Source organism: Bactrocera neohumeralis, chromosome 4 (assembly GCF_024586455.1).
Source record: "Bactrocera neohumeralis isolate Rockhampton chromosome 4, APGP_CSIRO_Bneo_wtdbg2-racon-allhic-juicebox.fasta_v2, whole genome shotgun sequence".
Classification (NCBI taxonomy): domain Eukaryota; kingdom Metazoa; phylum Arthropoda; class Insecta; order Diptera; family Tephritidae; genus Bactrocera; species Bactrocera neohumeralis.
Genome location: NC_065921.1, coordinates 89,896,329 through 89,924,020, shown reverse-complemented (window position 1 = coordinate 89,924,020; position 27,692 = coordinate 89,896,329). Strand labels below are relative to the sequence as shown.

Here is a 27,692-nt window from a genome sequence, read left to right as displayed (position 1 = left end):
ACATCGCTGCATAGGTGTACATACACACACCTACAAATACATATGTATATAGTGCCAATATGCGTATACATACATATATGAAATGCCGCGACTTAGTAACGCTCCAAGCTATCCAAAGAGTATCTGAAATGCATTTAAGCCTGAAATTAGCAAATAAATTGTAAACATATCTCAGCTATGTGCGTGTGTGGCGTATTCCGTGAGTTCCATTCGGCGCGCAAACGAAAACTAGTATCCAACTTTACTATCAACAAAACTGATTCCTTTTTTGTTTCTTTCTTTCTTTTTTGCGCTTTTGCCGTTTGTTTACTGCTGGACAACACTATTTTGCAGCAACAACTGTGCATGTGAAAAGAGTGAATGAGTTGCATGGTTTTGAATGAGAAAATTTTCGAAAATATTTACATATGCAACTGATTGGGTTGTGTGTGCGTGTATGCGTCGACTATCTTAGTGCAAAAGGCAGCTCGTATTCGGGATTGTGGAGTGAGGAGTGAGGAGGGGAAAGCACATAAAAAACGTAATCAAATCAGCTGTGCTCATCTGCAGAGTGAAGGATAATAAAGGAAACATGTAAAAATAAATTCGCTTGAGGGTCAGCGAATTCAACGAACTGTGCAAACACAGAAAACAACCAGAATTGCTTTTGGTCAAATGACAATAGATAATCTCACAGCTTTTTATATACATATATACTGGTAACAATTTTATAACAACAAAACATGATGCACTGACAGCTCGCGAAGGCCGAAAGCAGAAAGAGACAAAATAAAATGAACCTTTCAACGTCGCGCTAAAAAGACAACAACAAAATTTGTTAAAGCTGATCAAAATCGGTCTAAGCTTCTTTAAACGTAACAAACGTGGCTCTATGAAATTGTTGCCTTCAGCAACTTTTATTCTTGAACTTATTCTTAATCAGTTTGCTAATCTTATAACGCATTAAATGATTGAAAGCACTGTTTGGTAACTAGTAATGGGTATATGTATATTGAAAACTTTAAGCAGCCTCTCTCCTAGTGGATTTTACGAGCAGCTTACACAAGGCTTAACAAGGCGAGCGCGTTTTCCAATATGTGTCGGTGTCGAATGACATTAGAGCTTACAGCCCCTGACATTGTCAAAGCAGGTGAGTGGTAGTTCGCACATCTAACCCGCATACCCTGGAGGTCGCCTCTTCATAAACGGCTAAAAGAGTTACCAGTTTTTATCAGACGTGTTCACAAGCACGTGCACAAACAGGTTGCTTTAATTTCTTTACGTGGAACTGTGAAATTATTTCCAGTCACAAACCTTCTGTGCGGTTAGGTGGGTGTAGCACGAGGGCACCATTTCATTAATCTTCCGCGTGTTTTGCCATAAATTATGGCAGATTTGCATGTAATGTGATAAACAACATTGCGCCCACCCTTTACATTTTTATACTCAACGGTTTTATACTATTACTTACAAATGATTTAGTAGAAGAGAAAAAAGCTTGGGTGTTTTTATGTATTCGCGTCTCTTGAGTTCATTCTTTATTTTCATGTTACGCACATTTACTTATGTTTTTACTTTTGTGTATAGGTATGTATATACAAACATGTGTGTGTGAGCGTGTATTCTTTACTAGCTAAAATTACTTACAAACAAGGAAGAATGTGGTAGAATGGAGCGGGAATGTTGCCATATCGTCGTGACAAAAGTAAATTAAACAGTTTGCTTGAGTGTAACACCCCAACAATAACACATACCACATATGTGTATGTATGTACATATATATTCCCCGTGTGTGCGCACGTATTTATGTGTGTTCGTGTACATACCAGATCAGGATCTCAACTTCCAGTTCGGGTTGCCTTTCAGTTGTGATTTGTTATTTTTATGTACAGTTAACAAACGTACTCACAACTACACATATAGGGAAGTTATCAATTTATGCAAATATGTACATTCACAGTTAGAGAATTAGTAATTACACACATATAAAAATACTATGCGAGTATATACAATAACAACAACCTGATTTAACGTAAAAAGTCTTAACTCTACTTCTAGCAGTAAGTTCACAGTTAGGCGAAGTGTTTTTAAGCGTGGCTCAACACGACAAGATATTTGTGTAATTTTTTTATGTATTTCCATATTCTTATATAATTACTAAACTATTTACTAAACTGTTTACGAAACTATTTAGTTTACGGTTTCTTAATACAATTAAACAAAATTTCATTATATATACATAAGTACATATATATACATTAGGCAAATGTTTGTTTATACACTGATGAGCAAAGCGGTGATATTTAAACGGCAAACATTACATATACATATATCAAGAACACGTATACTTCATAAAAATCGCTTTTGAAAAGGCTTTTAATTGCCATACTCAACTTTTGCTCGTTAGTGTATTTGCAACAAACGAACGGTAGCAGCACCACCGCTTCATAATATCAACAAAAACAGTTAAATATAAAATCACCGTTAGCATAATACCACTTGGAGTGTACCCCTTAAGATTAAAACATAGTGAAGCGCAGCGTCATGTTGCTGATTAACTCACAGCGGCACTATATTCCCGCCCGAAGCGAGCTGGTAACACTGTCTGCTCGCCTTTTTCCGCTTTAAGTCGCTCGAACGCTTCATTAGTGCGCATTTAATTGCACCACACAATGTTATTCTTCCCCCTTACAATAACCCCAATAATGTACAACAATAACACTACACTTAACTCATTAAACTATCTAAGACCCCATCAAGTGGAACACGTAGTACATGTGATGGCACAACGGACAGTTGTGTGCGTACGTGTCTGGGTGTGGGTGCTGTTATGATCACAAGTGTTACGCAGTGCGTTACATACTTAAAGAAATTCGTCCGCTTCCAGCATCATGACGACCGTATCTCACCTCTTGTCGCCAGCGGCGTGGGTGCCGCCGCCAGCTCCGTTTTTCTGCAGCGTGACGCTGTGGTGCAGCGGCATTGAGGCTTGCCGTTGAAAGCTTGTGCTGGTGGTGGACGCGCCACCAGCGCTGCCGCCGCCGCCATTGGTGCCGCCCCTGTTATTGTTGATGTGCATCGATGCGCGATTGTAGTTGTTGACGGTGGAGCGCCGCATCGACATGATGCTCGTTTCCATCACGCCCGTCGCTGTGGAGTGTTGGCGGATGTGCGGCTGTCGTTTAATGCACAGGCAACACAAATAGCGTTTGAAGTGCTGCCGGAACACGCCGGAGACGCAATACAACGCGACGGGATTGACGCATGAGTGCAAAAAACTGCGAATATTAATAGAAACGGAAAGGTGGCGATCAGATCAGGGAAAAAATTTAATTAGTGCAATGATGTAAGCTTATGTGCGCTGTGCATGAAAATTACATTTTCTTAGACTTCGGCTGCTGAGGGTAAGTCTTAGATCTACATTCAGCTCCTAAATGTTTTTCTCAAGCACCTTACCTTTTCTCAATAAAAATGAACGAATAGGGGGCGAATAGGGGGCGAATACGAATGTAATTGCGAATACTATTTCCTTAGCTGCTTTAATTTGTGCAATTACTGAGCATATTTACAAGATAATCCACTACTCTAATTTATTTATAATGCAGTCGTTTGCCAATAAAAATTCCGCGAGAGTAACTGAAATTAAACTATCCGGATTAATTAGATAAAATTGCTTCTCGCGCAATATCTCTTTTGAATCTGCTTACATTAGAGTAACAACTGCAATAATAGCTCCACTTTTCCTATTTCCTATTTCAATTGCAAAGGCTACTTACTTTCTCGTAGATAATAGATACAAAAATCGTGAAAATCTCAAACGAATGTGCGAGCTACATGCATGACTGCTGAGGTACAGGAATGTTACAAAGGCAGTGAAGTCAGCACACAAAACGTTGAAGTGGAAAGGACAGAAATGTTGGAAAGTTTCGAGACATGCAAATCAACGCTGGATTTGCGGGTTCACATTGTCGCTTGTGAAGTCTAAATAGGCGCCATATTACCAATATGTATGTACACAAGACACAATGTTGCACTGCGTGATATATTGGAGTTATTATTTTACACATTAAGCTCAAGTTAGCGCAACGCCAAAAGTAAGAATTTAAGACAAGTGTCATCTGGCCCTTTCAAACCAAATTCGATCCAATGAAAATGGTAGACATTTTATGAACTTAGCCTATATAATTGTACATCTGCTACAACGTCTATATCCTGGATTTCTCCAACACCTCGTCTTCCACTTTCTGCCTGATGTTATATGTTCTATCAAACACCCATAAGATATAAGTTGAGGTTTGCACCACAACCCAAGCTATATTGTGCTCATATTGTCGTATACCCTTAACCTCTAACAGTTACCTTAACCGTTGCAGCACACTTCTCTCATTGCTTACCTTGCACAGAATCCTATTATGCGAACGGCATGCCAGAAGTCATCAAAGTCATCTATAGCCGTGGGATTTAAGTGGAACCACAACTCGAATACATGGTAAGGGAAGAAGCAGACAAAAAATACTACAAAGAATGAGAGATAAAATTAACATCAACATTTTTCTTCTTCGAATTTTCAAAAACACTGTATTTATTTTTCTTTTCTATTAAATATTTCAATGGCTCTTTTTCAGCTGACAACGCCTTCACACCGGGCTTCTACTAATTATGTTGACAAATCCAACTGACAACCCAATGCAAAAAGTTCCTTTGTCTGGCAACACCATTTTATGAGTAAACACTAAGCAACAAAGTGCAGAATTACATTGCAGTCAACCAGGAAAAGCTTGCGACTCATGGGAATCATTGTCGAAACTTCTCTTAAAATTTTTTTTCAAATACTCGTCGCTCTTTCAGGAGACAAAGAGACAATAAACGAAAGTTTTTGTTTCATCTATTAACAATAATTATGGTATTAAAATTTAGATGCTCGAATAAGTGAAGTTCGTCATTCAAATATATGACAATACAACTGGCTGTAGGATGAAGGAATAATATTGAAGAGAAAATGGCCCTCTTCAAATGCATTCTTACATAGCTGAAAACCTCTGCATTTATTGTGTCATATTTGGCAATAAAAGTTTTACACAATACAAATCCACACTGCCAACACTAAATTCCTCATTCGCTCGCTGCCTCCCCTGCACCCTTGCCTCCTGAGGCACGTTTGTGTGCTGGCGCAGATTTAATTAAGCATTTCTGCAGATGTGTCATCCCACGACTATTCTCCAAGCACTCGGCACATCAATATTACACAGCATATTGCTAAACTGTTTCCAAGCCCACACACAGCCAACTGCCCACAGGCCACACCCATACCCATTTATCTCCTTGCCATTATTGCAGTTGTAGAGCGACTGCCCATTATTTGATTTAGTTCGTGCGTCAACTTACTCACAACAAAGGAGACCACCATTCGCGCCACGTAACGACGCGCTCGCACCTGCGACCGGCTTTGCATGCCCAACGCCTCGCCGGGCATTTCACGTGCACTCGTGTGCAAACGCTTGGCCATGAGGATGTACAAGGCTCCGATGATGAACAGCGGCAGCACATAATAGATGATCGCCTTGCTGATCACAGCGTATCTGTAAGAGAATTAGGAGAAAAGAAAAGTAAAATAAGAGTGTTTACAGATAATATAGCTAAGAAGAATCTAACTCTCTGACGTGTACTTAATACAACACATATTTGTTCCTCAATTTTTTCTTAATAGATGTAAACTTTAGAATCTGAACACCAGTGTAAGACATTGCTAGAAGGAGTTCTTTAAGCGGTCATTGGTAAATGAAACAAGTGTTTCTGACATTGATTATGTAGATCGAAAAGTTTCCGGGCTTCTGTTTTGGCAAATTGCTCCCCAGTAGAAATATATTAAGTTGTCAAATATCTCCCTTCCTCATTTTTGTCTTTTGAATTACGCGGCTATGTATAAAGCGCTACAGAGCTCGTATCTGGCAATACTATACATCTTTGAAAGATTTTGACATAACCTACAAAATGACGCTATGCATGATTAGTTTGGATATTGCGTTCAACAGTTATGGACGTGTAAATATGGAGTTCACTAACGCCGAAATTCGCGCGTTCCGTGAAAACGACACCATGGATAAGCCAACCGGCGGAAGATCTGTGACGACGAATATCGATCAAATCATGGAAAACATCGAGTTAGACCGGCATGTGGCAACTCGTGACATCGCCCAGAAGATGGGAGTTAGTCACCAAACCATTTTAAACCATCCGCAGAAGGCTAGATACACAAAAAAGCTTGATGTTTGGGTGCCGCATGATTTGACGCAAAAATGCGTTCTGGACCGAATCAACGCCTGCGATATACTGCTGAAACGGAACGAACTCGATTCATTTTTGAGGCGAATGGTGGCTGGCGACGAAAAATGGATCACATGCGAATATCAAGCGAAAGCGGTCGTGATCGAAGGAAGGAATCGTCCCAAACAATGGTCAAGCTGGGATTGACGGCCAGGAAGGTTTTGCTGTGTGTTTGGTGGGATTGGAAGGGAATCATCCACTATGAGCTGTTCCCATATGGCCAGACACTTAATTTTACCATCTACTGCGAACAGGCTATCGACCAGAAGCGCCCAGAATTGGCCAACAGAAAGGGTGTAGTGTTCCTCACACTTCGTTGATGACTCGCCAGAAGCTACGGGAACTCGGATGGGAGGTTTTATCGCATCCACCATATAGCCCGGACATAGCGCCAAGTGATTACCACTTGTTCCTGTTCATGGCGAACGCCCTTGTTGGTGTAAAGTTGAACTCAGAGGAGGCTTGTGAAGAGTGGCTGTCCGAGTTCTTCCCAAATAAGGAGGGAGGCTTCTACGAAGGGGGTATTATGAAGTTGCCGTCTATATGGAAACAGATTATCGAACGAAACGGCGCATATTTCAACTAAATCCGATCACTGCAACACTTTTTATAAAGCATTCAATAAAGAGCAAAAAAACGGAAGGGAGGTATTTGACCACCTAATATATAGTCACTTAAAGTGCAAAGTAACCTACAAAAATCCAATTGCACGTCCCAAGGTAGTTCCATAGAATGAGAAAGTACAAAGGAGGGGAAATGGAAGTCACATTCTTGCTACACTCAGATATGGTCACATTGTGAACTGAGTAGAATTTGTCAAGCAAACACATTCTTTTCGAAACGACTCTTTTGTACCCATACAGTCATAAAATGTCAATAAAACCTAATGCGGTTCAATAGTTTAGGCAAAACTTGAAGCGTGTGGCTTGTGATTGTTATTGTATTTGAGTTGCTATACAACACAGAGTGGTAAAAAGAGAAATTTGAGCAGGGGGAAGGAAGGTAAAATTGCAAAATATACAAATTTGTAAAAATTTTCTGGTAAAACTCCATTGTTTTCATTTTAAGGATTATGTTTTGACTAAACTCACTTGGAATAAGTCTTATAATTGGGGCGATAACGTCCGAACGGCGAGCAAATGACAATTGTCAAGTTCTTACTATTCTTGCTTGGTGGAATGTGTATCTCTTGAAGATCGGAGACAATAAACGACGGCGCCGCCAGCAAAATGGCCACTATCCAGATCATCGAGGCGGTGAAAACGGTCAAAGGCCGCGTCTGCAAACAAAAAGCAAGTAAATGTAAATAAGAAAAATGTAATGCCATTTAAATGCAAAGTAAAGATGCGAAACTGAGCTCGCACTATTCATGAGCAGCATTTGCTAGCAACCGACAGGGACACTCACCTGCAGTTTGCGCAACGGATTCACAATGGCGAAATAGCGTTCGCCAGACAGGGCGGTCAGTGTAAATACCGAAACGCCAATGGAAATGTCTTTGAAGGACTCACTGATGCCACACATCTCGGCACCGAAGTTCCAACTCTCCTGTGTGTAAACGATGGAGGCCAATGGCACACAAATGGTAATGACCAGCAGATCGGCCAAGGCCAGCGAGAGAATATAACTGCAACACATTGTAAAAGTCGAAAGAACAAGTTGATAAAAGAAAATGCAAATACAAAATTTAAGTTATACAATATTTAGTTCAAAGGGTACAACAATAAATTTAAGCAAAAGTAAAACCTATATATTTATTTAAATTTTTTATTTCTTCCCTACTCGCTTGACAAATTGAAACTTCACTCGTATGCAAATTCTCGGCGAGCATTTTCTATGTATGTGCTGGGTCCTTGGAGCATTTCCCTTTTTGTGGACTTTTGGCTTTTTATTTCGCAACGAATATTTGGGTGTTTCATGCCACAAGTCGTATGAGCGACAAGGCAAGAAAATTTAAAAATGCCTAAGCACCCTAAGCACCAATATCACTCATACGCCCATGCGAACCCTTTGAAATAAACGAGTCAAAGGTAAATTGCAGCCCCAAGAGCGGCTCTGATGACACTCCCTCCTTCAATTAGTGGAGAGGCTTTTCAGTTCTAAATTTCTAACGTGTATAATAGATATCAAAGGACCAAAAGTACAGCAAAAACAGCGAAATGGATGAGACGGAAACAAGAACTCACATTTCAATAAATGTGACACATGCATTGAAGTTCTGAAAGCGGTAAAGCGAAGGTTCATAGCGACTTATCAACGCACAAAATACAGTCACAGCTCCAACAGACTGTCATTCGGTAAAATTTCAGCAACAAACATCAAACCAAATGAAATGAGGAAACAGCTTTATTGGCAGCGAAGCGAGGCGGCTCCCACGTCAAAAAGTCACGAAGCGAACGAGTAAAACTGCACACATGACTGGTCGCAGCGGCAGGCGTGTGTGACGTGATTTCGATAAGCGGGGCGCACACATCAAAGTGACGAGGAGGAGCAAAAATATCAACAATGAGGTAAAGCACAAAACAGTCGTTCTTCACTGCATGTGTGAGCCTACCGGTGCTGGTGTACAACCGGCTGCGGACACCAAGTGAGGAAAAAGCTGATTTGCGGTGTTCTTTTGTGGATTTTCATTCTTGTGATTGCCGTAATATACGCGCCACTGAAGCTGGGGAAATTTTTTATCTGAACGGTGTGGCTTGGCGCCCAGCCCAACGATATCACTCTGAGGAATCAGGGTAACAAATGTGTAGTTTTGAATGAATGCTGGATTGCCAATGCATTAGACGAGCATATTCGCATACATAATATCAACATAGCCCCGCCTGCGTTTGGCATATAACTACAGACACTGATTACCGCAATTGATCGAGCTCAACACACAATTTAAAGCAAATGAATAGTTAATAAGGGGGGGAGTGAATTGGTTTATTTTTAGCAGGAATAGCACATTTTTATCTCTGCAAATTTAGCCTTCAAAGGAGTGAAGAGTCTTGCCATCAAGCGCATTACCCACACCAGAGGGTCCCAGCAGTTCAAGCTGCGCTTGTATCGACCTGTCAACAACAGTTATGTAATTATGCAACAGTGAGGAATCACAGCCGGCAACTAACTTCTCTGAAAGACACTTATAGCATGAAAGCGGATGTGTTGGTGTGCACTCAAATAGCCAAAGGGCATACTTCATATTCGATCTACGCTATTTGAAAGCATTAGTGTTAGACACTCATACATATGTAAGTACAAGTGCATATATTTGTGTGAGAGTGCAAGCATGTATTTTGCTTTATGGACAAACAATTTTGAATTGTGGGCATTTGTGTCATGTCACTTGGGTTTACGAGTGCCGAGAGATGGCCGCTCCCAAGCTTTTTATTGTTAAACTTTCGATTTTTCTTTCGATTCGAATTTGAATTTGTTTATTGTTTTGGCAAATAATAAATATGAGCGAAGTTGTGAGTAACAAAACTTTAGTTTGGAAGAAAGGCTAAGTCTGTTTGCACAACCAAATATGTTGTTGGAGCCATAGGTATTTAAGAAAAAAATGCTGATAAAAAGTGTTATACTTATAGTTTCTTATATTTTAAGAAATGTATGAAATTTTTTCTAACCCCGATTTTTTCCGAAAATCTAAACTTGAATTGGCATAAATCGGCTTGTTTCAAATCGTATTTTAATTACTGTTTCTATTGGCTCCAAAAGTCTGGTGTGCTGTTCTGAACCACTAAAGCTTTTCAGAAATTGTTATTAAAGTGTATTTCTGAAAGTTCTGCAAACATATCATCAAAGATATCTAATGAAGTAACCTATTCACTATTACTCGATACCATGGAACAATTTTTTACAAACTAAAAACTCGCACTGTGAGCAAAACTGATGATTGGAAAAACATTTTGGCAACGCATAAATAAAATATAAGCCACCTAACACTTGGTCGCAATACCATCGCTCTGCTCAACTTAAGTAGCCCACATTTATGGGCACATAATAGCTCGCTAAATTCAGCGTCCTGGAAAAAGCACTTGCATTCATTGCCGGCGTTTGGCTTTTAGCAACTTACGTGTTGGGAATGTTGCGCATGGAGCGATGCCGAAAAAATATTATCACCAAAGTGCCATTACCTAAAACGCCAACAATAAAGATGAGCGCAAACAGCACTGTGATAATATAGGTTTCGGGTCGTTGTGAGGGTGGCACATAATCCGTGGCGGGATCGATGTCCGCATCATCACCCCACACCGCACCCACAAACGCACTCTTGTTGCGCAGGCTTTCTTCGAGGCTGGTGCTGGCTGCCACTCTACCGATAGCAGAAGCCAAGGCTGGGCCACCGATATCGAAGTATGACGAGCGTGACGTTGTGGTTGAGACGTGCATAGCCCACGGCAGAGCGGTGACCAGCCTCCCGGATGCTGGCTGTGACCCAAACATGCTGCAGTGTAGTGGCTGACAACGGTCGACGGACGCGGACTGTCGCACGAACTGCCTTATTGGGTTACTTAGCTGTTAACGCCTTGGCTGCACAGCTCGGCTCGGCTTTGACAGATGATTTGCCGTTGAGTGATGAGCGCCACTACTTGTGTGTGTACTCGTTGGAATGTCAAATATGTTGAGTGGGTTTTGACTATGCACTGGTCGGTGGAATAATAGTGTACATTTTGGCGATGTCTTTTGGCATTAACTTTTCGTCTTTATCTTTGTTGTTGTGGAGAATGTATGCTTTTATATTCTTGGCGTTGCGGCTGATACACAGCTCACATTTAGTAGAGTTTATTCACTGCAATAAAAAAAGAAGAAAACGTTATAACTACCGTCGGTTACTATGCGGAGAAATCTATTTTTAGTTATTTGTTTTTGTTTCTGAACTTTTTTTTATAATTTTTGTGTCGCTTTTTTGCTCGTAATTGTTTAGTGAAGCTTACGTTAATGGCCTGGTTCAATGGATCAACGAAAATAAGTGGATTTCAACTAAAGCATTGATGAGTGCAAACCCATATTTATGGCTGGAGTATCTCCTAATACACAGAAATCCTTTTACTTACTGAAATAACAATAAAAATGCCTTTTATTCTCTTACATCCACGCACATCTTGAACAGCGCAATTTCGTTACTCTCACTGCGTTGTGTCATGGCTAGATTTATCTTAGCTCGAGGATAATTAGTCATGTCAGCGGGAACAAAGCTCAGCGACGTTGAGCGTGCAGCTTTGAATCCCCCAACGCACTTACATGAAATGTCGTAGGCATGCCGCGAACATTTGCTTACACCGAACGTTGTTGTTTTTATTGTAACAGATTTTCCTCAAATCTGCTGAATTTTATGTGTGTATTTAGAAGACTTTGAAATTTCAGAAAACTCGAATTTACAATGGAGAAATCTTCTCTCGCAAATCAAATTTAAGAATTAATTATTAATGAACTTGATAGAATTTGTCAGAATGCTTTAATGTTTCTTCTATGTATATTTCGACTTATTTCTGGTTTCACCACACAAAACTCGCAGGTTAATTATATATATACTATTATTTGTTATTTGTATACTTACATATTTACGTATATGAGTATGTACGTACCTACATATTATGTACATGTGTGTATGCGAGAAATACTTTGCAAGTCAAACAGACAATACTAATCCCTTTGTTGTTAGAAGTTCTACGCTTTATACCCTGAATAGGGCATATTAAGTTTGCCCCGAAGTCTGTAATACGCAGAAGGAAACGTTAGAGACCCTAAAAAGTGTATACAAGTATATAAACGATCAGCGTAATGATCTGAGTCGATTCGTCTGCAAATACGTGAACTCGTCCTTCAGTTTTTGAGATATCGATCTCGAATTTCGATTTCGGACCACTATAGCATGCCGACCGGACAAAATCATTTTCTTATATATAATTTTTTTATTTGTGAAGGGTATTCTAGCTTCGCAGCAACTGAAGTAAAAATTTTTTCTTGTTTTCTGTTCGCTTTAAAGCATTTCTTTCTTGCGATTTTTTTCCAAGTCATTCGTTCGTGCTGTAGCAACGTTGTCGTCGTCCCGCCTTAAGCACATGCACGTAAATTAAATTGAGTTGGCATTTATTCAAGAAATATATTATAAAAGTGGTATGTCGGCGCTTAACTTTAATTGCCAATTCAGCAACAATTGCGCTTCACGTTCTGCGTGTGGTTCTTGCACGCTCTTTCGTTGCGTTTTTTTCATGCTCTTTCTTTTTATTACTTGACTGCCAACATGCTAAGGACTCTCGTGTTATGGTAATAACTGTTGTAATTACAGCGACACTAAGTGACAGTAATGTCGCGTATCCATGAAATATCACTCATACGCCGCGTACGCCCTCGCAACGGCCACGAACGCCGCAGCAGCGTCAACTGTCATGTATTGGTGTAATTAAAACGACACGTGAGCATGTGAAAGGCTAGTACGCACCACCCACACATACACACACTCTCAAGCACAGTGAGCTCAAATAAGTGTGCATGTGTGTAGGTGTTGGGACGCAAACGCTAAATTGCATAAAGGCCGCGCTACACATGCGTATAATCAACCACAACATCATATAAAATATGCCATTGCGTTTATTAATATTTCGCGCGCAATTAGAAACCGCGTTGTAAATTTTGCAATTAAATCGCCAAACTCTTTTCCAAAATCATGCATTGAACTGTAAATTTGGCCGTAATTTAATTTAATTGAAAATTATTTTTATTGACCTCATTTGCGCAGCACCAACAGTGCGAAATCAATTTCATAACTGTGATTTATGGGCCCGCACTGCCATTGCGAATTCCAGCGAAATAATTTTATTCCAGAAAACCAGCTCATTTCTGATTGCTATCATTGCAAGCGCTTCTAGGTAGCTTGTTGTCGATGTAAATGCTGCTAAATTTTTGCAAATTCAGCGGTAAATATAAGTTTTAAGTATCAAGCAGCAGACATGGCAATTTATATACTAGACATATCCTTTGTGAAAAGTTTAGGCAAGCAGTTCACATAAGCCCTTCCGAGCTACGCAAATCGGTTTTACATATGGTAACAATAGCAGCACAGAAGCTCCGTTATTTGCTCGGTACATAGTAAAGCAATATGAAAGAACTAAGCTTGCGAGGAACTAAAGACGGCATATTTAATAACATTCCATTAATTATTAATATCCTTGCGCTGCTGCGTCGATGGTAGCAGAGCAAACATTATCTTACAAACAATTCAGAAAGCGAAACATATTATATGCATAGTACACATATTTTGTAATGTATTACATATGTATAGGCAACATTCTATAGCTCGGAGGCATACACTAAGGTTGATGTCAGAGTGGAAATGAGAAGCGTCACGAAGACTGAAGCGACAACAGTTCAAGCGAAGGCCGAGCTATAGCAAGCCAGAGCGAAAGCGGGAAGGCGAGAAGAGTTATTGCATGACGTTTTGAGATAAAGTGTTTTGCATTTCCAAGTCTGGGAATACAGGGTTTGTCCGGAAAGTAATAGGACTGATATTCTTCCGCTGCGACTGTACTTCAAAGCGTACGCGCACTGGATTCAGTAGAGGGCTTTCCTAGCTAACGAACGAGTGGCTGGGTAGTTGTCTCCGAGCACTTGGTGGTGGGAACCGAACAGCAGCGTTCGTTAGAGCAGAGGTACGCGATTAAATTCTGCGTGAAACTCGGTAAATCTGCGACAGAGACGTTTGATATGATCAAGCTAGCTTACCCAGATGTTGCTTAAGCAAGAAGTGGTATGACAAAAGAGATAATCTTCCGAGTGGCACACGCTGGTGTCTCCTCGCCTAAAAAAGGGAAGAATGAGCAAATCCAAATTGAAAATGATGCTCATTTTCATTTTGACATCAAAGGCATCGTCCACCATGAATTTATTCCTCCTGGACAAACCGTCAACGCCAACTTTTACGTGGAAGTTCTCAAGAAACTCAAACAAAGGGTCAAGACATCGCAGCCGATTGGAAGTCGCACCACGACAAAGCACCGGCTCATACCGCCTTTCTTGTGAACAGCTTCCTAACTAAGACCGGCCCAGATGTGGCCCCACGGACTTTTTTTTGTTTCCTTGCCTGAAAAGGCCAATGAAACGAAAGCTTTTTGAGACGACAGAGGGGACGATTGGTTCAATAAATTTTTTTAATAAATTTAATTCGACTCAGTACTATTACTTTCTAGAATTAGCTAGAATTAGCACCAGTTTATAGCATCGCTTTTCGCTTCCACTCTGACATTAGCCTAACTCAACAGATATGCTCATATTTCCTGCAGATACGCAACACACTCGCACATCGATTTGCCGTAAACTTTGTTCGGCTTCAATATTGCTGCTCATATCACTGCTTACCATAAGTGTGTGTGGCACACAAGCACATCCACATCAGACACACTATTGAATTGTTGCCAACAAAAGTTTAAGCTCACACAACTTTCTGGCAACACTTCTCATGGAACCCAAACACACACTCATACACCCCTCCCCCACTTCCGACCACACTAACGTTTTAGGCAATCAATGATGTTTGCAAATGAGTTTCGGCAAGTCTGAAAAGTTATGCCAATGCCGTAAGACACTCAGGCAGCAATACTAACAACAATTCACAGGAAATAAAAATCACTAAGTGCTGAACTAATCGATTGATCCATTTGTTTCTAAGTTTTTGTTTGGGATTGAGTTGAGTAAGAGCCGCAATTCAAAAAACAGGGGAATATTGGAAATTTACGCCATTAAAATAGGCTTTCAGCAAGTGCGGTTTTGTCATTTGGGACAGACGATTGATACTACATAGACGAACATATTTGTAAAGTTGAAAATTTTGAAATTTTGTAAAATGATAAATTACTTGAAAAAGCTTCCTGGATAGTCGGAAGCATTAAAATATTCAAATATGTATGGCTCAGTGTGCCGTTAAACAGAGGCAAGTCGCTGTTCACATAACTGTGTAGTAAAAGTTATTGTTGTTCTTGTGGAGAGGTATTTGGTATGAGTGCATTTGGTTCGCATCCCCTTTCGCAAATGTCGCCAAACGGAAATCAACACAAAACATATTGCCACGTGGCAAATAATGTGGTTTCCCATATAAGCGACTTGCATGGCGAAACAAAAACCATTCACTGTCAAGTTGTCATTTTCACTTAATTTTTATTTTCACAACAAATGCATATGTGCTCATAAGCCACTTGGAAATGTCTGTCAAGTGCAAAAACGAAAATGGAACATTAGAAGGTTTCTGATTCTGATTCTGATTCAATACAAAAAGCGTACGGACGTAACGCATTGCCGGTGCCAGCGTGACGTAGACACCAAAACTCTACCATAGCCAACGCTGACCATCTGGACCAACAGCGTCCTCACGTAATTTCCGCACACTCTGTCAAGTTGTCATGCAGAAGCTTATACATATATACATAGATGAGTTGTAATTGTGGCATAAAGGTGCATGGATAACGGTTTTTCGCACTTTATTTAGAACTTTTACGACTCTTACTATTCCTCAGTGATGGCGACGGCTAGTGTGCATTGATTTGAGCATTAAACGTGTCTGCAGACATGCTCGACACAACTTTCAATTTCCAACACATTTGTAGCTCTGTAGTCTGTCTGCTTCAAGACTCGCTGAAATATGTATGTAAGCCACAAGGGCACCGCTACCACAAATGAGAGAGTCAGGATTTAGATTTTAATTAGTGAAATTGGTTTGGAGGCGGAGTATGCGTGGTCAACGTGATTTGTATATATTGGGGTATTGCGGTGGCTTGCATTGGCAATCAATATAGTGACGACCGAGTATTCAAATTTAAGCAAAATCAATATGTTTCATACATTTTCAAAGTATATAGAATTGAAAGGGAACGGTTTCAATTCCCATACTCATTTTCATCCAAGAATTACAAGACATAATATGTGAATTAAGAGTCTAAGTCAACGAAGCTAATGAAACACTTTTTGAGCAGAATATTCTTCGAGCACATGGATTTAAAGACATTTACAACGTAATAGGAAGATATTGGGTAGTCGAAAAAGTTTTTTCACATCTCTAATCAAACTTCAACTTATTTTTTTTTTATTTTATATTTATAATGAACCAAATAAGTACCATTTTGGGCGACCAGTTTTTGCCAATTTTTGGCTAGAGACATTATTCCATCAGTGTAAAACTTTTCTGGTGTCTCGGCGAAAAACTGCGACAAGTAATTTTCACATGCGGACAGCGGATGATTCCTTTCCAATCTCACCAAACACTCAGCATAAGCTTTCGAGACGCCAATCCTGGCTTTGCGACCATTTGTTGAGCCTCACCACGCTTGAACCATGATCTTTTTCGCATATTATTGTCGTATTTGCTTCACTTTTCGTCTCCTGTTACCATTTTTTAAATGGTTCAAAACCGCTTGATGATGAATGTTACGTTCCCTACTGATGTCATGGCGGCTTATGTGACGGTCATGGTCAATCTTTTTCATAATTTCAACTACTTTTTCAACGATATGTCGACCAGTACGAGGTGCGCCTTTCACATCAAAATTTACAGAACGAAAGCGAGCGAACCATTGTTGCGCTACACGAACTGATACAGCATCGTCTCCGGAGACTTCACAAATTTCATTGGTGGTTTGCGTGGCATTCTTCCCTTTTTTATACAAAAATTTCAAAATATAGCGAATTTCTTCATTATTTCACTCACTTTTGAACAGCTGTAACTTTTTTCAACTTCCCCGAATTTAGTATTTTATATTTAGCATACTTTAAAGACTAGAACCAAAAGCCGCATTGATTATGAAATGCAGCTTTGAAAGGGCATTCCAGTTCCTGAAATTCATTATTTTTTTAAGCATTATCCGTAACCTTCAAAACAAATATCTATATACATATGTACATATGTATGTATGTATATAAAAATGAAACCCGTTTTCCGTTGTCACGGCATCACGCGTGAATGGCTGGACCGTTTTCACTAATTCTTTTTTTGTTGTATTTCTTATTATTAGGAGAAGGTTCTTATGTAAAAAAAATTACGAAACTTGCCGGAAAACGCCTAAAAACAGTCCTTTTCTTTTTCCCATACAAACGTTTTATTTTATATATACATATGTACATACATTCGGTCGCTTGCTCTTTTATTCCGGCTATTTAAAAAAAAAAAAACAATTTGAAAATTATTCAGTGAAAACTTTATGTGTGTTTCAAACGAAGTGATCAATTACAGATCGAAATTTGTTGCGAAACCACGAAGAGGTCCCGCTAATATCGGTCGGTGTTCTTTTTGCCAACAACGCCAAGGCACATGGACGAGTACTCCCAGGATGCGATGACATACGTGTGGAATTATGGATCGGGGTCAATCAGCAAGCGATCGTCACGTTGTCACAGCACGACTTTTCAAACAACAGTTACGATGTTCTTCTTTGGATGGTGGACAGTGGTTCCACCAGATCAAATTGATGAAATCATTTCTGCGGAAATTCCTGATGCAGAGAAAGATCCAGTATTAAACGAAGTGATGAAAACCAATATGGTTCATGGACCTTGCGGACACCACAATCCCACTTCGGTTTGTATGTCTAACAATAAATGCCATCCACTTGCTTTTCTTTCGGAATCACAAGCTGGAAATGATGGATCCAATCTATCGTCGTAGCTCATCAGACGACCATACAACTTAGAGTAGTGAAAATCGAAGTTGACAACATATGGATGGATATTTGTCAATGTTTGATATTGTAGTTTGGTGAAATCGATCAAATATGTTTGCAAGTAAGTCACCAAAGGATGCAATATGGCGGTTATTGGTCTTGAACGATACAGTCGAACTGCAATAAAGCGCTTTGTAGGATATTTACTTCAACCCAGAGAATATAGTGCGGCCAGTGGAAACACCGCCAGCAACAAAATTACGCAGAAAGGAAGACCAACCAGTAGATTGACATCCAGGTGTGTTCTCAAATAATGCGTTTCGATGAATTTACACAATCCACCGGGAAAACGACCTTCGGTTCCTATTGGATAATGTACGCATTTCAACTTCATTTGAGTCATTGCGTACTGTAAATGGTACGGTGTGTACAATTTTTTTAGAAGAAAGCCTGCAAAATATGTACGATGCGATGTAAATGAAGCTCGCAGACTTTTCGGGAAGATCATTTCGACATATCAACCTTCAAATCCGCTCCAATTATGGTATACGAACAAAAATTACATTGTCGAAGACATTTTACATCGTAATCGCTAAGAATTGGAAATGTGTCAATTCTGGTTGATACTTCCGGTGGTTTAATATCAATTCCATCTGCCGTTTATCAATTCATGAAAGATGAACTCATAAAGAATATTCGGACATTGGCCAAATTATCGTAACTACGATTGTGAGTGCACGCACAATTATAGCTCCCAAAAATACCGATGTTGTTGACTTAAACTGGAAGATTTGCGCTCATAAAAATCGATCGATCGTCTTGACAATGAGACGAAGCCGCGAATTATCAAGTGGAATTTCTAAGTGCTTTGGAGAGGCTTGGTATGACACCGCATTATTTGCATCTCAAAGTTGGATCTGTCGTTATTATGTTTCGCAATCTTCAAGCACCGAAACTGTGTAATGCAACCCGACTGATTGTAACGTAGCTATCTTATAGAATGGGGCAGAATGCTTGACTCTACGAATTCCTCTGAGCTCCAACGATTTGCCATTTCAGTTCAAACCTTTTCAGTGTTCAAATAGTTCTACAATTTTTCATATCAGTTCCAACGCATTCCGTTTCCAGTGAAAATTGCATTTGAGATGAGAATCAATAGGACACAAGGATAGTCGCTAGAAGTGTGTGGCATAATTTTGGAAATGCTATGTTTTTCACACGGCCGGATATACGTGGCGTGCTCACGAGTTGGAAAACCATCTTCTCTGTACATTTACGCACCGAAACAGAAACAAAAAAATATTGTTTATCAAGCTTCGTAACATTGAAAAAATTTGGAGAAATCGAAAATAAATGATTTTCAACACAATATAAATTCAGCTTTCTTTTCATTCCAAAACACATAATTTCAGGCAGGACAACGGCTGGCGGGTCAGCTAGTATATACTTATGTATATATAAATGAGAATATACTCTGAAATCGACTGTTCACAAAATAAAGTTCTATTCATTTTTTAATTATTTCAATAACAGCAAAATTATTTGAATTTTTATTTTAAATTTTTTATTTCGAACATTTGGCCGAAAGCTTTCTTTTTTAAAAAGGAATTTGATGTTCTGTTCGTAAGTAGTTTTTATAAAGAAATTTATATTTAATTTATCATTTCTACATTTTAGGTTCCCTTTGATTCTGCAAATCATTTGTTTATACATAAAAATTAATTTGCGCGCATTTTTATTTATTTACCTTTTAGCAATCCAATTGAGTGAAATGAGTAAAGTGCTAAACGAAAATGAAATTGTTGTAGCGTGGGAGATACTGTTCGCGTGAAACCGGTAATTGTGCGAATACACGTACTTCTGGCTGTGGAAATGTGCGTATGCATAGAACATTGTTGTTATTTTTGTTGTGCGTATGTGTTCTATTAGCGCATAATTTTCAAACGCTGCTTAAAAATAATAAAGTAAATTAAATTAATTGTTTTTTTTTTCGCAGTTTCTCTCTCTCTTTTTAGTTTTAACGCTTTGTGAGTGGTTTATGTGGCGTGGAAAACTTAAAATGCCAAAGAGTTTGGAATGCAGTTTCTCATTTGTAAATTTATGCGTGCGTAGAGACACAAACACATTTACATAAAATATATTTAACCCATTTAGACCTGAAACTATTTTTTTTTTAATTGAAGTGTTTTTTGTCTATTTTTATGAGACCTAGGGTATCACAGAACATAAAAAAAATGTTAAAAAAATACATTTCTACAGGTTAGGTAGAAAAGGCCGTATCGTATGTGATACCGTAGGCTCATATACATTTGTATGTATGCAATAATACAACAAAAAACAGTTCCTTATCAAGGGTACTTCAAAATAATTTAATACTTCTGGTGTATCGTATATGAGACGGTAGGTCTAAATGGGTTAAGGCGTTGAAAGTTTTATACAATAAATAGTTTGCCATACAAAGAGCATTGCCGCCACCGAGACACGGTGCTTGCGGCTGTAGCAACTGTTGCCAGGCCACCCGGTGAACCGCAAGCTAATCAAATTTATGCTTCTAGTAAGACTATTTTCTAGTAAATCTACATTCTGCGGTGAAGTGCTTTCAAAGAGAAATTTTTGAATATTTGCCTGAACCTCAGACATACTATATATAAAGCAGGCTGAAAAAAGCACAAAAAATTAAATTGTCAAATAAATTGTTTACTTGAAATAAGGTGCAAGCCTCAACAGCTAAGAAAACCGAAAGCCAACTTCAGTGTTGTCACTACGCCAAGGAGGACGTCGCATGCTTCATTTTGATTACTTTTAGCGCCAAACAGGCGCAGACACCTAACGTCAACAAAACGAGTAAGTAAACAACGTGTGTGTTCATATACCAGATCCTTAAATTTCCTTAGCTCATCATTCACGGAATTTCAACGCATTTCATGCAAATTTCTGGCAGCAGCCGCCGTTGTGCTGTTTCCGGTATTCCGGGAATTCCTACACTTTTATGCCTTCGCTTTCTAAGTAGTTCAGTTCGTGGCGCTTGGTGTGCTTCACTTTGACCTTTTGTCTCACTTATGTGAGTGAATTCTGCGCTAATGGCCAGACCCGACCGCCAACGCAAGTGTCGCCCATCCACAGCTGTTTGTGAAATTCGGTGTGTGAGTGCGCGTCGTGGCGTGTGATGAATTCGAGGTGATAAAATTAATGCTTTAGCCTGGGGAAGCTTTCAAGGTACTCGCAGAAACATTACAAAACTGCATTAGCTCCCCGGTGTTGCTCAGACAGCAGAAATTTCAGTGGCACTACATAAGTAAAACATATTAAATTTGCATTATTCTCGTTTATTTACATTTTTGCTTTATTGTGCGTCATAAATCACTGCAGCAATATTATGTGCTAAATTTAAATTTCAACACTGGCTGAAAATTAGCATATATGTATGTACTATATATACTCCAACAGAAAGTGTAAGTAAGAAAAAAACTCCAGATTACAAGAGGAATGCGACAGATTTCACTTTGGTAGTGGCAGAATAACGCTTTTTGTGGGTAAGAAGGTTTGGAAACAGAACGAATAACTTTTATTCAAAAAATCCGTTTTAAAGCTAATAAATTCTTAAAGCTGTTGATATTCGATATTTAAGATACAAAGTAAAAAATTAGAAGCCATGCATATTACATTGGGTCCGTGAGGCTATCTTTACCACTCCCTCTCAGTCAACCTTTATTTTAGGGTTAACCATCGCTCATTAGACGCTCCATTGCGGGAAACAAAGGTTGCCTTAAATAAATACTCGCACTGCATTTACCATATCACCCGAAGCCATTCATCAAGTTTCCGCTAATATGAGCAGCAAATGCACACACGGTCGATTGGCGCATACTAATTCCTTCCAATCCCACTGTGTTACTACAGCGACCTGCCCTCTGATGTCATTAATCAAATTTCACTTATGAGTGCTTGAGCACAAACACACACGCTTACACATATTGATGTCGAAATAAAATTTTAGGAACTCTGCTGTTCATCCAAAACAAATCAGCCAAATCAGCATCCAACCACTGCGCAGACATGGCAATAACAAAAGTCTATATGTATTTTCGTAAGCAAATAAGCCGGAAGGTAATCATGTAGATACATATGTACATATACTTTTGTGACATTTAAGCTTAGTTATGAGCGTTGGCGAGCAACAAACAAAAATTAGCTCCGGAAGTCAATATTGAATCGAGCTAAACACACACACAGGAACCCCAAGCTGTCTTCCTTCGAATGTTTGCTTGTATGAGTGCGCCTATTTTCGGCTGCCGGTTATTGTGAATACAGACGAAAGTCAGGAAAGCCATGATTTCGTGCGAGCAATATTGAAAAATTCCTACAGCAGTGTATGTGAGTAATTGGAGTGAAGTGCAAGGAGACATATATGCATGTTTGTATACTTATGTCTATGGCGCCAGCCGCTCGCTTTGTGGCGACCGCAAGCAGTGCTATATGTAGTTATCGTTTCAGGGCTATGTGAGTTGGTTTGCATGCGTGAGTTAACAGCGTACTCTCCAGCCTGAAAAAATTAGCTGCGGAAGACAACAAAATGCAAATAATACATCGCTTTACACGAGTTTTGCTGCTTCTCCGCCTCGCACTTTCCATATTTTTCTTCTTCTTAGTTGGCGTAGACACCGCTTACGCGATTATAGCCGAGTTAACAACAGCGCGCCAGTCGTTTCATATTTTTAGGCGGTCAATTTACCCAAAGTTGGTTAAATCGGCTGATTTAAGCTGTCCTAACGGGTAAAGAAAATATTAAACAAAAAGTGCTGAAATTTATTGGTCAAATATACAAGTTGTGAGCCACTGATGCAGCGCCAACTGTGAGATTGCTCAAATTTTATTGTAACTTATGTATAGGTTACTGCAAAATCACATTTCCAATCACCTCAAGGCATCGGTGGCGACATCAACAGGTATTGGCTATCAGTCAGCTTGATAATTGAGTAAGAGCGACGAGAAAAGAGACAAAAACAAACAATCAAACTGGCTGGCTAGTAAAAATGGGGTATAGGCCTTATTGGAAATCACCTTCCACTTTAAATATAACATTACACTCTTACAACCGCCGTTATGTCACTTCCAGCAGATGAGCACACACTGATGTAAATTTTCGACTTTGAGCTTACAGCCAGCATCAAAATCATCCAACAGTTAAGACAGCTGGCGGCACTCACCCAAGCATTCGCAGCACAACAAAGTAATAACTTGCAAAACTTCCACTTTCTTCGGTTTTCAATGAAAAGTTTAAATGTCTCTTTCCTCACTTTCCTCTTCAAAGATTAGTGGGGCACAGCCATCGCTTTCGACTCTTTAATAATGCGAAAAGAAACAAATGGATTTGTCTAATAATCCGAGAAGCGACAACTTCCGTATGGAAGCAATTTCTCAGGCACTTAATAACAGTCGAATAAAAGAGACGTGACCAACATTATTGTAAAAAATTTTGATTGCTTTGCTTTGGCACGCGAAAAAATTCAATTTGCCATCATTGAAAGTGACACTTAAAGCCGCCGTTACGCAGCGGAGCACCAGGGTATCTGCATTAGATTGATCATTTTTATTGTCATTCGAATAAACAATGTTACTTGGTATCACAAATGGAGTGAAATTGAATTTTAAATTGACGCCAAATATAAGCATTCCAGCAAAAGTCTTTGAGGCAGCAGCCAATGGCTTACTGGCAGTAAGGGACAGTGGAGTTTACATTGCCGACGAGTGGTTGCGAAATAGCTTCTTATTAGCATTGCCGAAGATAGCTTTGAAATGCAAATGAGTTCAACTTTAAGGTGAGGTGAGCTTAATTGTGGCCAGGTAAGGCGGGGAGGGTCAAGTTGAGGCTATCAAAACCGAAATATAAATTAAACTGTGTAAATAAAAATTCACTCTTAGCCATTTTCTGCGCCTTCATTAGCCGGTGAGAAGATTTACTGAAAATTTTTATTTGTATTTGTGAAGGATATATTAGCTTTTTCCTTATTACTTCTGCTGCTTTACCACAATTTAAACATACGAGTATACATATTTACATTTTTCGTTTCTAACTTCGCAATCTTTGCTTAAACACAAAGCGAAACAGCTCAAAGCTATCCAATTAAAATATTTGCCAAGGCAAATGTTAATTTAAAATTACTCTGCGTGCTTTTTAAGTCCAACAAAATCACCTTACACCAACGACATCCTTCAATTCTCAATCGTTAACAAGCTAATTAAAAGTTTTACAAAGCTCAAAAATGCTTTGTCCACAATGTATTTAGCACAGCATACAACAACAAATGCTGAAAAAGATTGTGTGGCACTTAAAAATTTCCTCGCAGCAATTTTAATTTGACAAATATTTATCAGGAAAAATGTGAATAGGGGGTACGCTTGTAGATGGCTAGTTAGCTAAGAGGCTGCTACAAATGGTAGATAATAGTGGACACTTTTACGGCTCCATTAAAGTCCAGAACATAATTCATATAGAATTGGGATCTTTGGTTTCTTAATCCTTAAGCCGCTAATACTGAAGATAGATTAGTAAGTTGAGGATTGAAAACAAACAAAATTAAGGTTTGTGAATCTTTTATATATTTATGTAGTGGATCTGGCCACGCGTTGCTGTGGTATACATTTTCTACTGTTATTCATATAATAAACTATACTAAGAATCCAAGGGATTGTACTTGAAGTTAAATTTTGAGTGTGTTCATACAAATAAATTTCATTGGAAGCAATAACGAATTTAAGGCTGCTTTCTCAATGACCGGCCAATCTACATGGTTAATGAAGATGTCCGCTTAATAGAGCGTTTATTTAATAGAGCTTTCACCGTATTTTTTATTTTTGAATTGTTTCGACTATCCTATCTTTCAAGTTGATTCGAACTAGACACAGTGTGCTAAATTTTACTAAAATCGATTCAATAGTTTAGGAGACCATCGCGAACAAACAACGTGAAATATAATTTTTATATATAATGATAAAGATAAGTGCTTAAAGACTAGGGGATATAAATAAGGACAGAGAGTTTTAAAGTAAAATCCAATCCAATGAAAAAATTTTCAAACAAATTCTCTCACATTGCTCGTATAAAGTTCATGGGAATTCATATATTTTTTACATTTCCATTTGCATTGTCAACTGCCACTAACAGCTGTCTGGCTGTTAATCACTTTTTTTTTACATTCGCAGAAAAAATACACATACTCAATTAAAATGCAATATGATAAAATTAAACTAAATGTAGAGGATTTAGTATCACTATCTTCAATATGCTAAAAAGAACTCTCAGAACCAAATAAACTAAAAAAGGCGATTTGTAGTCATTTCTTTAATGCCTTTTACTAAAAATCACCCACAATGATTGCGAATCTTCTGTAATCTCGATGCAAGCCTGTAAATTTTACGCTTTTCTAAAACATCTGCTAAAACTTGTTTACTTCCAAGTTGAGTTGAAAGTTGAGTTTAAGCGAAGTGCATCTAGATTTTATTGTTTCGAGAGTGTGTGTGGGCATATCTTTAAGTTTTTTCTGTTTTCCAATTTTTTTATATCATTTAAAACTTAAAAGCTTACCAAAGTTGTATTTTCTCGTCGCTAAAAGTCAAGAGATCAGCACAGAGTTTTTTTTTTTAATTTTTGTGATTTTAAACACTTTAAAAGAATTTGGACATTATGACACTTTTTGACACTTATACATATAGTACATGTATGGATGTACGTAATATTTGCAAATTTTTTCTTTAACGCCTTTTACACCAACATGAAATCTGATTTTGATTTAAATCTTTTCTGGCATAAGCCCAATGACCACCAAAATAATATTTGTATTTATTTAAATTTTTTTTAGAACTTCGTACGTTTTCTTACATCACTTTTACGAATTCGAGAAACACCGCAAGATAATTATGACTCGTAAACACACATTTCCCTCTACCAAAAACACTTGGTTTTTTCGGTTTGGGGATTCGAAAACACGTCTGACTGCTGCGGAAGCGCACGAAGGACTAAAATTGCTGGCACCAAGCAGACACTGCAACATCTGCCAGCCGCCGCAGCCTGTATTTTTCTGTTTTCTTTCGCAAGAGCAGCGCTACCAAACTTTTGCTTGATTGGAGGGGGGCGGTGATAGGAGGAGGCACATACAACCAGACATCCGCAGCAACAATATCGCATATAAACAAACCATAAAGCATAGCCAATGCTCAGCGGCAGTCGATAAACTGTGGATCGGAAGCCACGCGGTATGTGGAACTCAAATTAAAGCGACACGCACGTGGTGGGCCGAAGCATTTGAAATCATTCGTATCTGGTTGCTTAGCTGCTGTGCTGCCGCTTTTCATTCGCGCCTTTGGAGGTAAATAAACAAAATTTGCCGCGGCTAAAATAGTCTCCCTATTTGATAGCTTTTTTCTTCAATAATCAAATCTAGGAAAACACAAAATTTAATCAGCTCATTCTTAAAAACTGCCCAGCAACGAGAGCGGCACAACCAAAGAGAGATTGCAATGTATGGCATAGCTTAACGGTTCAGTAACCAGCACGCCGCGCATTTTCGCCTTTTCGACAATTACATATATCCGTTATTTTGTATTCCTAAGGCACCGTTACTTATTTGCTAAGCTGTATTTTCGTCACTGACACGCATGAATTCACGTATGTATGTGTGCGTGTGTGGTTGAATTCTGCATGTGACGTGGGTTCGTTAGAAAATAGTCCGCACAATTTGGTTCTCCAACTTGTTTAAATTAGATTATTGTTATTTTTTTATTAGTGCTGCGAGCTTGATTATAATTTGTGGCTCATTGGCATTCGTTTGCTGCTCGGTGCTGAAATATGTATGTTCCTTCATTGGCGATATTTTAATTAAACATGACAGGCGACATAACAACTTTCATCTATGTCGGATGGGAAAATAACGACGAAGTACCTATTTCCGAAGTGACTGTGGCGAAAGCGTGCGAAGAACTGTTGCTAATACTCTTATATTTTGTAGCTTCTGATCAAATTTGACTCGGACTGGTCGATATAACTGCAACTGCAAATCGAATCGATATACATACATTGTTTTCCTAGATTTATACAACGTGAAGATTTTTTATCAACACAATCGCCATAAAATCGCCATTACCGCAGCGAAACAGTTATTTTTTGTAGCACTTTCAATAATTCTTAAACAAATGACCAGACGACCTCAATTAATTTTTTTGTGTTCCCGGTCATATCGTCTGCGTAAACATCCAAATAAAAAGGTTAAACGAAATTAGTGGGAGTCAAGCAATAAAGGAACTAGCCGGTCACTATTTCTAAGAAGCATCCCAGCGAATTCATTGTAGGCGGTTAGCAATGCGTGACCAATATTGATATGTAAATATATGCAGAGATCTACTTTTATAAGCGCACATTGTATTTTACTCCAACACTTGTCACTTTTTGCCAATGGATTAACGTATGGTGCGACCCAAGCACAATCTTGGAGTAACACTTTGTTTTCCGTCCCGGCTGGTATTAACGCCCTCCCGCCTTCACATCCATATGACAATATGCCTTGCCAGAACGCTCTTTCAGTGGTAACAGGTTGTGGCGGTTTTGCTTGCCAAAAGCTCTGCACAGGCCCTGACGCTCCAGCATTTGTTTTTTTACCAACGCCAACTGTTGTGAAGAGTAAAATACTTTAGTTCAGCTAACGATTGTTTATAACGCGGTAAACTAATCGAGAGAGATCATCAACACGACGGAATCGATTTCCGAAT

At 39.0% G+C, this 27,692-nt stretch overlaps 1 protein-coding gene across 1 annotated transcript; it reads right to left on the bottom strand.

Annotated features, from left to right (window-relative positions):
* Nucleotides 1-1,482: 1,482 nt before the first annotated feature.
* Nucleotides 1,483-25,934, bottom strand: LOC126755594 (neuropeptide CCHamide-2 receptor). The gene is made up of 7 exons (XM_050468286.1): nt 25,516-25,934; nt 10,361-11,077; nt 7,711-7,930; nt 7,395-7,582; nt 5,365-5,558; nt 4,374-4,494; nt 1,483-3,257 (listed from the first exon to the last, which is right to left on the bottom strand). The coding sequence occupies exons 2-7, from the start codon at nt 10,729-10,731 to the stop codon at nt 2,885-2,887; spliced, it is 1,467 nt and encodes a 488-aa protein (XP_050324243.1). The 5' UTR covers nt 10,732-11,077; nt 25,516-25,934; the 3' UTR covers nt 1,483-2,884.
* Nucleotides 25,935-27,692: the final 1,758 nt, after the last annotated feature.

Coding starts and splice junctions, on each gene's coding strand:
- LOC126755594 (XM_050468286.1), bottom strand. CDS start 10,731: ATGTTTGGGTCACAGCCAGCATCCGGGAGGCTGGTCACCGCTCTGCCG. Junction 7,931..10,360: donor ATGCGCAACATTCCCAACAC/GTAAGTTGCTAA, acceptor AATGTGTTGCAG/TTATATTCTCTCGCTGGCCT. Junction 4,495..5,364: donor GGTGGTCTCCTTTGTTGTGA/GTAAGTTGACGC, acceptor CATTCTTTGTAG/TATTTTTTGTCTGCTTCTTC.